Below are 14402 nucleotides of genomic sequence, written 5' to 3' on the forward strand. Positions count from 1 at the left end.
AGGAGACGGTTTCTATAAATATTTATGAATGAATGGGCCGGTCTCAGGAGTGCAGTGATTTCCAGCGTGGAACTCTCATAGGATGCCACCTGTGCGACAAATCCAGTCGTGAAATTTCCTCGCTCCTAAATATTCCAAAGTCAACTGTCGGCTGTGTTATAATAAAATGGAAGAGTTTGGGAACAACAGCAACTCAGCCACGAAGTGGTAGGCCACGTAAACTGGCAGAGAGAGGTCAGCGGATGCCGAAGCCCATTACGCAAAGAGGTCACCCACTTTCTGCACAATCATTTGCTACAGAGCTCCAAATTCCATGTTACCTTCCAATTAGCCCACGTACAGTACGCAGAGAGCTTCATGGAATGGTTTTCCATGGCCGAGCAGCTGCATCTAAGCCATACATCACCAAGTCCAATGCAAAGCATGAATTGCAGTGGTGTAAAGCACGTGGCCACTGGACTTTAGAGCAGTGGAGACGCCTTCTCTGGAGTGAGGAATCACGCGTTTCCATCTGATCAGTCTGATGGACGAGTCTGGGTGTAGAGGTTGTCAGGAGAATGCTACATTTGCACTGTGTTTAGTGAAGTTTGGTGGAGGAGGAATTATGGTGTGGGATTGTTTTTCCGGAGTGGGCCTGGCCCCTTAGTTCCAGTGAAAAGAACTTTGAATGCTCCAGGTTAGCAAAACATTTTGGACAAGTCCATGCTCCCAACCTTGTGGGAACAGTTTGGAGCAAGCCCCTTCTTCTTCCAGCATGACTGTGCACCAGTGCAAAAAGCCAGGTCCATAAAGGCATGGATGACAGAGTCTGGTGTGGATGAACTTGACTGGCCTGCACAGAGTCTTGACCTTAACCCCGTAACACCTTTGGGATGAATTACAGTGGAGAGTGAGAGCCAGGCCTCACCAATGCGCTTTTGGAAGGATAGTTGAAAATTCCTATAAACACACTCCGCAACCTTGTGGACAGCCTTCCCAGAGGAGTTGAAGCTGTAATAGCGGCAAAAGCTGGACCTGTCAGACCTATGGATCATGTTTTGTTTTGGTCATGTTCGGTTTAGTTTTTTGGACATTTAGTTCTGTTTTGCATTAACTTGTTTGTCTTGTTACCATGCCAACTCATTAGTTTTCATCTGTCATCTCTGATCATGAGTTTGTATGGCCATTCTACCCCGAGCATCCCCAATCTCGTTTGTTCTCAAAGCTAAGCAGTGTCTGGTCTGGTTAGTACTTGGATGGGAGACTGACTAGGAATACCAGGTGACCTTGGGACTCTTTAACGTTCCTTTTTTTTTTCACTCCGTTTTGTCACCATGACGACCAATCAGTTCACCTGTCTCGTCTCACACCTGTTTACACTTATCATGTTCATTATTTAAGCCACAGTTACCAGTTAGTCAGTCTGGCAACATCTCCTCCTGAACCCATGATATCCATGCTGCTTTTCTCATACCCTTGTCACAGTAAGTTTTCTTGTTATTTATGCCACAGTGCAAGTTTTTGTTTCATGTTTATAGTTAATTGCCTTTGTGCCTCCAGAATCAGCATTAGGTATGAAAACCTTTGACACGTTGACTTCATGTGCGTCCCGGCCCTTTAGGACGTTTCAAAGTGTACAAAATACCATCCACCTTGAAGACGGACTATTTTATTTTGAAAGTAAACCGGATCATCTATTTTTGTGTTTGTGCATGACTTCCTGTCCAACTCAAGCGACTTTTATCTGAATAGTGTTGCAGCGAACGTCAAAAAAAAGAAGCTTTGCCTATATTTAACGCATGGATCCGTAACGGAAACCCCGTGGTGTGGCGTACGGTACCGCAGGCTGTGGAAACGGACACACTGACTTGAATAAAAACAGAAATTAGTCCGCCGGACTGGCAGTTACACAACGCAGCTGTGACGCGTCCTGTGGAAGTCAGGGGTAATCCTGATTGCTGCACAGCAAGGAGGTTTTTAAGTCGAATGATAAGTGGTATGCCAGACAAATATGCCAAACATTCACTTGATTAAAGTACAGTGTTTTATTCTCCTCTATTCAAACACAGTGTCACTGTTCAAACGGTGTGTAATGTTACAGTGGCTAAATTATTACTGTGGAAGTTCCCTACCACTGGGTTCTTCAGACCACCAATCACCGACATGAGAGTCCGATTCAGGATTACAATGTCCCCAGGTTGCTTTTCAGCAGTTGTCTGTTTGTCATTCTTCTTCTACCTGTCTGTGCTCTCGCTCTCGCTCATGCTCTTGATCCAGCTTCCGAACCATCTCTCCTCCTAGTTGCTGCTTATACAGAGCGACAGAAGATTAGATAACAAGGCTCAGGTGGGCAATCTATGCACCTGTCGCTGACTTCGAGGCCAGTCCTGGCACACCCCGCTTCGCTGCAGGCCTGCAGGCCACCCCCCCACACACAGTTACATATATTTGTTAAATGACACCTTTGCTTTGTTTCTAATGAATACTTAGGCCTACTATTCTATGTATTCTAATGTTGGTCATTATGTGGTAGTTGGAGAGCCCACTTTTTCTGAGGTGATACCGGTGAAAAACGTTTAAGAACCACATCTTTAGTTGGAGTTCGTATCTTTACTCCTCGTCCCTTAAATGTTCTCTGGGTAATGTGGTACCTTCCCCGCAGTCACAAAATTTGCAACCTCGGTTAATTGGATACTTTAATGTTCCCATAGGTGTAAATGTGGGCGTGAGCGGTTGTTTTTCTATAAGCCCTGTGATTGACAGCTGGCCAGTTGGATGAGGGGTAGAAAATTCATGACTAGATGATGTAATTAGGGTTGTACGGTATAGTACCGCGATACTAATGAATCATATTCGGTACTTTACCCCTCCCATCGTCATGTTGTGTCAATGCTGGATTTACGAGCAGACGAGCATGTTCGGCAGCGCACACTCACAGAGTACTTACAAGCAGACTCAGTGTGGAGACAGAAAAGGGAGAACAGACGCATTTTGGCTTAAAAACTAACGATATAGGTGAAGTCGGGGGACGGCGTGGCGCAGTTGGGAGAATGGCCGTGCCAGCAATCTGAGGGTTCCTGGTTTGATCCCCAGCTTCTACCAACCAAGTCACGTCCGTTTTGTCCCTGAGCAAGACACTTCACCCTTGCTCCTGATGGGTCGTGGTTAGGGCCTTGCATGGCAGCTCCCGCCATCAGTGTGTGAATGGGTGAATGTGGAAATAATGTCAAAGCACTTTGAGTACCTTAAAAGGTAGAAAAGCGCTATACAAGTATAACCCATTTAGCATTTAAGTCATAACACCGAAACTCCCAACGGAAAAAGTGCTTTAAGACAGGGCTAGCTAGCTAGCGGCTAACGTTCAGCCGCAGTCCGCAGTGTTGAAGCTACTTCTAAATCACTAATCCTCGCCTCCATGGCGACAAATAAAGTTAATTTCTTAAAAGTATTATCCCTGCAGAACGAGGAATAGCTAAGTATGCTTCACGGCACACCGTGGCTCACCGGCGTCACAATGTAAACAAACACCATTGGTGGATCTACACCTAATATCCATTGTAATGATACCAAGTACAGGACCGTACCTAGTCGATACTGCTATGGCATAACAAAAAATCTTCTATCGTTTTTTATTTTTTACAAACTCAGGAAATATGTCCCTGGACACACGAGGACTTTGAATATGACCAATGTATGATCCTCTAACTACTTGGTATCGGATTGATACCCAAATTTGTGGTATAATCCAAAATTAATGTGCAGTATCAAACAACAGAAGAATAAATGATTATTACATTTTAACAGAAGTGTAGATAGAAGATGTTAAAATATAAAGTAAGCAGATATCAACAGTAAATTAACAAGTAGATTAAAGGGGAACATTATCACAATTTCAGAAGGGTTAAAACCAATAAAAATCAGTTCCCAGTGGCTTATTTTATTTTTCGAAGTTTTTTTCAAAATGTTACCCGTCCCAGAACATCCTTAAAAAAAGCTTTAAAGTGCCTGATTTTCGCTATCTGCAAAGCCACTGTCCATTTCCCTGTGACGTCACATAGCGATTCCAAAACAAACAATGGCGAATAGCACAGCAAGATATAGCGACATTAGCTCGGATTCAGACTCGGATTTCAGCGGCTTAAGCGATTCAACAGATTACGCATGTATTGAAACAGATGGTCGGAGTGTGGAGGCAGATAGCGAAAACGAAATTGAAGAAGAAACTGAAGCTATTGAGCGAATAGCTATTGACGCTATTCGGCCATGCATGTCTGCGTTAGCATCGCCGGCAAAATGTGCGGACCAACCGATCAAGACTTTCGCATTGACACGGGATCAACTTAAATCAGTCAATTGGTAAGTGTTTGTTTGGCATTAAATGTGGGTGGAAGGAAACGCTTGATGTAAATATAGTTTCAAATGTACATACAGGTAGCCTAAATAGAATGTTATCATCGATTAGTTGGCAGTCATGCCGCGACCAGATATGTCTGATTAGCACATAAGTCAATAACATCAACAAAACTCACCTTTGTGATTTCGTTGACTTTATCCTTGGGAATGCATCTGCTTTGAGTGTCGCAGGATATCCAGACATTCTTGCCATCTCTGTGCCATCTCTGTCATAGCATCGCCGGTAAAAACCAAACGAGGGACATTCGCATCTCTTGACACTGGAGCAACTTTAATCCGTCGACTGGTATTGGTTTGTTTGGCATTAAATGTGGGTGGAGGGAGAGGCTGGATGCAAATATAGCTACAAATGAGACATAACGATGCAATATGTACACACAGCTAGCCTAAATAGCATGTTGGCATCGATTAGCATGCCGTGCTAATCGATGCACATTCTACGTAAATCCGTCCCTGATCGTGTTGTTACACCCTCCGACAACACACCGACGAGGCATGATGTCTCCAAGGTACCGGAAAATAGTCGAAAAATCGGAAAATAACAGAGCTGATTTGACTCGATGCGTGTGATGTGGTAGGGGAAAATGGCGTTGAGTACCGATGTGACGTCACGTTCTGACGTCGTCGCTCATAGAGGGATAAACAGAAAGGTGTTTAATTCGCCAAAATTCACCCATTTAGAGTTCGGAAATCGGTTAAAAAAATATATGGCCTTTTTTCTGCAACATCAAGGTATATATTGACGCTTACATAGGTCTGGTGATAATGTTCCCCTTTAGTAATTAATTTTCTACCACTTATCCTTAATCATTTTGATTATTAAGGATAAGATTATTAAGGATTATCCGCAAACTACTTAGGAGCCTTTGTTAGCTTACTCAATACTAAGACAAGTTATTTGAGGACAAACTTGCAATAAGAAACATGTTTAATGTGCCCTAAGATTGTTTGTTAAAATAAAGCTAAATGCCATTTTTTGTGATCCCCTTTATTTAGAAAAATATCAAAGTACCGAAAAGTATCAAAATAATGTTGGTACCGTTACCAAAATATTGGTATCAGGCCAACACTAGCTCTCCCATCCAAAGGCAAAACCCAGTAACTCAATTTTGGTCAAAACTGAAATGATAATAATTTTGGAGTTCCTAGGTGATATGCTTTACATTAGTGTATGCGATATTGTAATTTTTTCCGTAAGTAAGCTGTTACCCGCATGGCAGGACCTAGCAACTACCACATAACCGCGTATATACAACAGGAAAACCTAGTATCTCAAGGGACCAATCGGAGCTTCTTTGTCAGTCGCCTTATTGTCTTTAATGAGACATTTGCAGGAATGGGGGCCGACGGTCAACCTGATTATGTGATGTTATGGCACCAGGGGATATTTGGAAGATTGGCCAAGGACGTTGCAAGCACCTTCATTAAATGTATTGTTCTTGATTCTTCACTTTGCATACTCTTTTGGGCTGATAACTGTGGAGGTCAAAATAAAAACGGGACGCTGTACACGGCTCTTGCCCAATGTGCAAACGCAGAATGGGGCCCACCTGAGATTGTGATAAAATATCAATCAATCAATCAATGTTTATTTATATAGCCCCAAATCACAAATGTCTCAAAGGACTGCACAAATCATTACGACTACAACATCCTCGGAAGAACCCACAAAAGGGCAAGGAAAACTCACACCCAGTGGGCAGGGAGAATTCACATCCAGTGGGACGCCAGTGACAATGCTGACTATGAGAAACCTTGGAGAGGACCTCAGATGTGGGCAACCCCCCCCCCCTCTAGGGGACCGAAAGCAATGGATGTCGAGCGGGTCTAACATGATACTGTGAAAGTTCAATCCATAGTGGCTCCAACACAGCCGCGAGAGTTCAGTTCAAGCGGATCCAAGACAGCAGCGAGAGTCCCGTCCACAGGAAACCATCTCAAGCGGAGACGGATCAGCAGCGTAGAGATGTCCCCAACCGATACAGGCGAGCGGTCCATCCTGGGTCCCGACGAGCGGTCCATCCTGGGTCTCGACTCTGGACAGCCAGTACTTCACCCATGGTCATCGGACCGGACCCCCTCCACAAGGGAGGGGGGGACATAGGAGAAAGAAAAGAAGCGGCAGATCAACTGGTCTAAAAAGGAGGTCTATTTAAAGGCTAGAGTATACAGATGAGTTTTAAGGTGAGACTTAAATGCTTCTACTGATATCTGGAGAAAGGGCGCACGTTCATGAGAGCAGATTCAATCCACGGCTCAATGGGCAAGAAAATGAAAGCTCAAGAAAACATCTATACGTTTGATGACTTTGTAGATCTTTGTAAGACAGCATCAAGATAGATTGGTTTTCCTTTCTTTTCTCAAAATCAGCTCGAAGTGAGTTACGAGGTTTTGCCTTTGGACGGGAGAGCTGTAATTAGTTCATGTCTGATCAACATTTGCTGAATATTCAAATGCCCATAGTTTCCGACCCCCTTTTGCATACTGGCTTGTTTCCACCCATATTATATTTTGATTCATGAAAATGATTTTTACAGGTCATTGTGGGGATGTACAGTAATGCATAAAAAAAAATCACACATTTAATTGTGTTCGGTTTTCATCGTATGTCTGCTTAAATTTGTCATCTGTGACGGTTACAGAAAACTAGGGATATTCAGAATTAGTGTTCTAGAAACCCTATCATGACGGTTTGTATGTGTGCTCACATCACAGTTGTGTGGGGAATTAATGTCACTTTATTTGCGCCTATGGACGTTAACCAGTGTTAAAAATGAAAGCCACTGCTGCCATCTAGTGGAGGTAATACGCAATTACATCTACGCCTGTGGCACTGCAAGCATTGTTTTTTTTACAGATACATTTGACGTTTTTACTTACGGGCACATATGAGGTGGAAGTCAGAAATGTGGAGGAGGCATCACATGTACACGTTGCTCTATCATGCACTTTTTTATGTGCTAATACACTGGGTGTGAGTTTTCCTTGCCCTTTTGTGGGTTCTTCCGAGGATGTTGTAGTCGTAATGATTTGTGCAGTCCTTTGAGACATTTGTGATTTGGGGCTATATAAATAAACATTGATTGATTGATTGATTGATAATAATGTTGTTTTATTCATATAAAATACAATGGACTTTATTGTCATTATATTTGCATATAACAAGATTAAGGACTCCAACTTAACGTGCGGTAGTTGGAACAAATATGGAATAAAATTAATTACACAAGGATTAATAAAGACAAAACTAAGAATTGAAATAAATAGACTACTATCCAATAAATATAATAAGCAATCCTGCCGGAGTGATAACAATCAGCGTCGAATGTATTGCACTCGAAGGGTAATATTGCACAGTAGGGTATTAGGGTAGGATATTGCATAGGGGTGTATTTAATTTGGTTGTTAGCTTCAGTATAGTCCGGATTTACTAAGATCCAATAACTACGAGCTAAACAGCGTGAGCAATCGATAAAATAATATCTACTTGTGTTGTCCCGATACCAATAATTTGGTACTGGTACCGGCACCAAAATTATTCTGATACTTTTCAGTACTTTTCGATACTTTTCTAAATAAAGTGGACCACAAAAAAATGTCAATATTGGATTTATTTTAACCAAAAAATTTAGAGTACAATAAACACACGTTCCTCATTGCGAGTTTGTCCCTAAATAAAATACAGAACATACAATACAACTTGTCTTTTAGTAATAAGCAAACAAAGACTCCCAATTTAGTCTGCTGACGCATGCAGTAACATATTGTGTTATTTATCATTCTATTTTGTCAAAAGTATGAGGAAGAAACTGTAAAAAAAATATTATTAATCTACTTAGGATAGGATAGGTATTTATTGTCATTGCACAAGTACAACAAAACTTTGTTTTCAGCACAAACCTGTTCAAGATTAGACAAACAAACAGTGTACAGGGTTACAGAACAAGAACGCTGATGGGTCGCCACTAGGCGCCCCGTAGAAGATGGGAAAAAGGTAAACGCTGAGTAAAAAAGTACAATCTAGACTGGGCTCTAAGGGGGCCCAGTCTGGAGTGGGAAAAAACCTCCATAGCAAAGCACATATACATATTACAACATGCATCTCGAGATATCTAGCAACAGAGGGCAGGTAGTTCAAGGTCATGGTGGTAGGCCGCAGCTCTCAGGCGCTGACCATCCATTCATCACCCCTAGCTACAGTATAGCTACTGTAAAAAATGATCAATAATCCACCTTTTCATTTACTCTTAATTTCTGCTTGCTTTCTCAATTAAGATGTTCTATCTACACTTCTGTTAAAATGTAATAAACACATATTATTCTCTTGTTTGATACTTTACATTAGTTCTGGATCATACCACACATTTGGGTATCAATCCGATACCAAGTAGTTACAGGATTCAAAGTCCTCATGTGTCCAGGGACATATTTTCTGAGTTTATAGCATAAATAAAAAATAAAAAAAACGAAAGAAGATGTTTTGATGCCAAAACATCAATCAATCAATGTTTATTTATATAGCCCTAAATCACAAATGTGTCAAAGGACTGTACAAACCATTACGACTACGACATCCTCGGAAGAACCCATATCGACGTATTCATAGTAGTATCGACTAGATGTTAGGTGTAGATCCACCAATTACGTTTGTTTACATTGTGACGCCGGTGAGCTACGGTGTGTAGTGAAGCATGTTTAGCTATTCCTCATCCTGCAGGGATGATACTGTAAGAAACGTACTTTATTTGTCGCCATGGAGACGAGGATTAGTGATTTAGGAGCAGCTAAAACACCGCAGACTGTAGCTGGATTCAAGCTGTCTTAAAGCACCTCTTCCTGAGGGAATTTAAGTGTTGTAACTTCACCTTTATTGTTAGTTTTAAAGCCAAAATGTGTCCGTTCTCCCTTTTGTCTTGTGTCTGCTTGTAAGTACTCCATGATTGTGCGCTGCCGAACATGCTTGTCTGCTCTTAAAGGGGGACATTATCACCAAACGTATGCAAGCGTCAATATATACCTTGATGTTGCAAAAAAAAAGACCATGTATTTTTTTTACCGATTTCCGAACCCTAAATGGGTGAATTTTGGCAAATTAAACGCCTTTCTGTTTATCGGTCTTTTAGCGACGACGTCAGAACGTGACGTCACCGAGGTAACACACCCATATTAATTTTCACATTACAAGCACCGGGTCTCAGCTCTGTTATTTTCCGTTATTTCGACTATTTTTTGGAACTTTGGAGACATCATGCCTCGTCGGTGTGTTGTCGGAGGGTGTAACAACACTAACAGGGAGGGATTCAAGTTGCACCACTGGCAAGAAATCTGCCGCCAGACCCCCATTGAATGTACCAAAGTGTCTTCACATTTGACCGGCGATGCTAAGACAGACATGGCACAGAGATGTATGGATAACCTGCAGATGCATTTGCAACGATTAAGTCAACGAAATCACAAAGGTGAGTTTTGTTGATGTTGTTGACTTATGTGCTAATCAGACATATTTGGTCGCAGCATGACTGCCAGCTAATCGATGCTAACATGCTATGCTAATCGGTGCTAACATGCCATTTACGCTAGCTGTATGTACATTTGAAACTAGATACCCACATTTAATGCGAAACAAACACTTACCAATCGACATATTTAAGTTGCTCCAGTGTCACAAGATACGAAAGTCCGGATCGTTTGGTCCGCACATTTTACCGGCGATGCTAATAAGGCAGCCATGCTATGGGCCACTTCATTAGGTACACCCATGCTATGGCCGAATGGCGTCAATAGCTATTCGCTCAATAGCTTCAGTTTCTTCTTCAATTTCGTTTTCGCTATCTGCCTCCATACTCCGACCATCTGTTTCAATACATGCGTAATCTGTTGAATCGCTTGAACCGCTGAAATCCGAGTCTGAATCCGACCTAATGTCGCTATATCTTGCTGTGGTAACCGCCATGTTGTTTGTACTGGCAGCACTGTATGACGTCACAGGGAACTGGACAGTCGCATCGCAAATAGCGAAAATCAAGAACTTTAAAGCTTTTTTTAGGGATATTCCGGGAGGTGTAAAATTTTGAAAAAAACTTCGAAAAATAAAAAACAAGCCACTGGGAACTGATTTTTATTGTTTTTAACCCTTTTGAAATTCTGATAATGTTCCCCTTTAAACCAACAATGACGACGACGGGGGTCGGTGGGGTGGGGGACCGGTACATTTCAGAGGCAGTATAATACCGAATATGATTCATTAGTATTGCGGTACTTTAATAATACCGGTATACCATACAACCCTAGTGTGTACTATTACTGGCCATGTTGCCTATGATTTACTAAGACTGCGTGTGAGTAAAGTGCCTTATTTAGATGAGGATTTATGCATGTACTATACGGAACATCACCACGGAGACAATCACATTTACTGCACACTCCAACCTGAGGCCTGTTGCTATATTTTCAAACATACAGTGGACATTTACCACCTTTTTTAGGCTTCACGGTGGCAGAAGGGTTAGTGCGTCTGCCTCACAATACGAAGTTCCTGCAGTCCTGGGTTCAAATCCAGGCTTGGGATCTTTCTGTGTGGAGTTTGCATGTTCTCCCCGTGAATGCGTGGGTTCCCTCCGGGTACTCCGGCTTCCTCCCACCTCCAAAGGCATGCACCTGGGGATAGGTTGATTGGCAACAATAAAATGGTGTGACTGTGAGTGTGAATGTTGTCTGTCTATCTGTATTGGCCCTGCGATGAGGTGGCGACTTGTCCAGGGTGTACCCCGCCTTCCGCCCGATTGTAGCTGAGATAGGCGCCAGCGCCCCCCGCAACCCCGAAAGGGAATAAGCGGTAGAAAATGGATGGATGGATGAAAAAGGGACGTTTTTGTCATGAAAAAGGGAGGTTTTTGTGGTTGGTGCACTAATTGTAAGTGTATATTGTGTTTTTTATGTTGATTTAATAAAAAAAATAAAATATATATATATATATATTTTTTTTGTTTTGTTTTGTTTTTTTGTTTCTGTTTTAAATAAAAATGAATAAAAAATTGTTCTGCGGCCCGGTACCAATTGGGCCATGGCCCGGTGGTTGGGGACCACTGCTATAGAGGTAGGCATCAAGAAGGTGACAAACACACACATGTGTGTGTGTGTGTGTGTGTGTGTTCTGGCAATGCTTACTTAATGGGGACATCGTTCTGTTTACACAGTCACCTATGTGGACAAAAAAACAGGTCCCCCAAAGCGAAACCTTTTTAAATGATAGTCAGATCAATTCTGAAGATGCCTAAGTAATTTCTAAGCTTTGGCCCATAAAACATGTTTACTGGTTAGTTTTGGTGTGAGACATTTGCACAGTAGTATGCATGTCATATTTAATTTGAACTTTTTTTTTTTTAAGAAGGTCCTCAGTAGTCACTTACAAATTTGTGTGAATTATGCAAAATTATATAATTTTTTTCCCCAGGGGTCCACAGTAAGAATGATCAGCGCATTACTTCATCAATCCAGAGATTTAAAGACATGTATGAGTGGGCAGAGGTTAATTTACCACATTTTTATTTGCCTCTTCAACCTGTAGAAAGGGTGGTCCCCACAAGTGATGATCAAAAACTTGGTCTCCATTCAAAATGATAACCTGTGTGTGTGTGTGTGTGTGTGTGTGTGTGTGTGTGTGTGTGTGTGTGTGTGTGTGTGTGTGTGTGTGTGTGTGTGTGTGTGTATGTGTATGTGTGTGCGTGTGTGTGTGTGTGCGCGCGTGACTGATACTGCCCAGGCGGAAGAGGAGAGAGATGACATGGAGAAAGTAAAACTGGACAACAAGAGGATCCTGTTCAACCTGCTCCCAGCACACGTGGCTCAACACTTCCTGATGTCGAACCCCAGGAACATGGTAAGCATCCACAGGCATGTTCAGACAGGACCGGCCGTCGGGAAATAGTTGACAACAATCAACACAAACAAAAGGTTTGCAGCACACTTGAATTCAGCAGGAACTCAAAAGTTTCTGTGTGTAAACCCAAACCCTAACTCGATCCTAACTCCCCCATATTTATTACAGTTGCTGTTTTTGTATTCTCATGAGACCGGTCCCTTCTGCATTGTCCTGGGACAAGAAAAAAAAAAAGAGAGGGTACAAAAAATTTGCAGTTGGAGGCCCCAAAATATGGAACTCTGTCCCCATTAGAAATGCGCGGATAGGCAATTATATCATCCGCAACCGCATCACCAAAGTCGTCATCCACCCGCAGTCCACCCGAACCAACATTTTATCAGAACCGCAACCGCCCGCCACCTGCCTGTTGAAATACACCAGAGGTCGGCCACCTTTACCACTCAGAGAGATATTTAAACCCGTTTCACAGAGTAAAGAAGACAACGGGAGCCGCTGACGTTCTCGCGAATATCCAATGGTGTTCATCCTGGTGACTAGAATAAGGGCGTGCTGTGAAGCCATTGGCTTTGACTCCTTCAACAACATTTACAAACCGACTGTTAGTCCAGCATCATGTTGTGTGCAGCTTACGCAATCACACGTACAAGATTGAAAGGCATACTGGGTGATACAGAGTACAATAATGGTTGTGATATAAACAATTGTAACACTCTCACTAATATGCGCCACGCTGTGAAGCCACACCAAACAAGAATGACAAACACATTTCGGGAGAACATCCTCACAGTAACACAACATAAACGCAACACAACAAATATCCAGAATCCTTTGCATCCGTGACACAACCTGACTATTTTATACACCCCGCTAGCAGCAAACTCCAGGGGTGGGTGGTGGTGGGGTTTGCTGATGAATCAGTATTTAAACAATCTGAGCTAGACTTTTTTTGGGTACTTGTACTCGTATTTGCTTGTGTTTGCTTTTATTAGCTATTCTGTTTATTTGTTTTAAGTCGAGATGTCCGATAATGGCTTTTTTGCGGATATCCGATATTCCGATATTGTCCAACTCTTAATTACAGATTCCGATATCAATTGATACCGATATATACAGTCGTGGAATGAACACATTATTATGCCTAATTTTGTTGTGATGCCCCGCTGGATGCATTAAACAACGTAACAAGGTTTTCCAAAATAAATCAACTTATGGAAAAAAAAAGCCAACATGGCACTGCCATATTTATCATTGAAGTTACAAAGTGCATTATTATTTTTAACATGCCTCAAAACAGCAGCTTGGAATTTGAGCATGAGGATGTTGAGGTGGGGTGTATATTGTCGCGTCCCGGAGGAGTTAGTGCTGCAAGGGGTTCTGGGTATTTGTTCTGTTGTGTTTATGTTGTGTTACGGTGCGGACGTTCTCCCGAAATGTGTTTGTCATTCTTGTTTGGTGTGGGTTCACAGTGTGGCACATATTTGTAATCAGGGTTAAAGTTGTTTATACGGCCACCCTCAGTGTGACCTGTATGGAGTATTCTCTCGCCATCGTCTGTCACCGCAGCGCGATCCCCCCCAATTCTCTCCATTTGTGCGTAACTGCCAGTTTGCTTACACTTGCTAATACAGCGGCATCAAAATAGTTTCAGGCTTAAATGAATGACATTGCGGGTGCTAAATGATTATAAGTGCATTTTCTACTCCTAGTAGAGTGGGTGTCTTAAAAGTTTGGTTTATATTCTGCATATACATGAAGACAAACACACTAAATAGTTGTGAGTTCAAATCCCGGTCGAGTCATACCAAAGACTTTAAAAATGGGACCCATTACCTTGCTGCTTGGCACTCAGCATCAAGGGTTGGAATTGGGGGTTAAATCACCAAAATTGATTCTGTATGTATATTTATCATTTAATTTCCTTTACTTATTTCCTCTGTGTATTTAATTTATATTTGCATGTCTCATGACACATTATCTGTATGTAACATTGGTTGCATTTCTGATAGTTGTTTGTGTGCCATGTTGTTCCAGACCACAGCAAACGTTACCCAGCTTGCAAAGATTGTAATACCGTATTTCCTTGAATTGCCGCCAGGGCGCTAATTAATTTAAAACCTCTTCTCACTCC

The 14402-nt window shown here is 42.0% G+C and overlaps 1 protein-coding gene across 1 annotated transcript in view; it reads left to right on the forward strand.

Moving 5' to 3' along the window:
* adcy1a (adenylate cyclase 1a) overlaps positions 1-14402 on the forward strand; it is a 196422-nt gene that overhangs the window by 158056 nt on the left and 23964 nt on the right. The window contains exon 15 of the mRNA XM_061883768.1: positions 12155-12271. Coding sequence (XP_061739752.1) covers positions 12155-12271 — 117 coding nt within the window. The remainder of the gene's footprint in view (positions 1-12154; positions 12272-14402) is intronic.

Source organism: Nerophis ophidion, linkage group LG22 (assembly GCF_033978795.1).
Source record: "Nerophis ophidion isolate RoL-2023_Sa linkage group LG22, RoL_Noph_v1.0, whole genome shotgun sequence".
Lineage (NCBI taxonomy): Eukaryota > Metazoa > Chordata > Actinopteri > Syngnathiformes > Syngnathidae > Nerophis > Nerophis ophidion.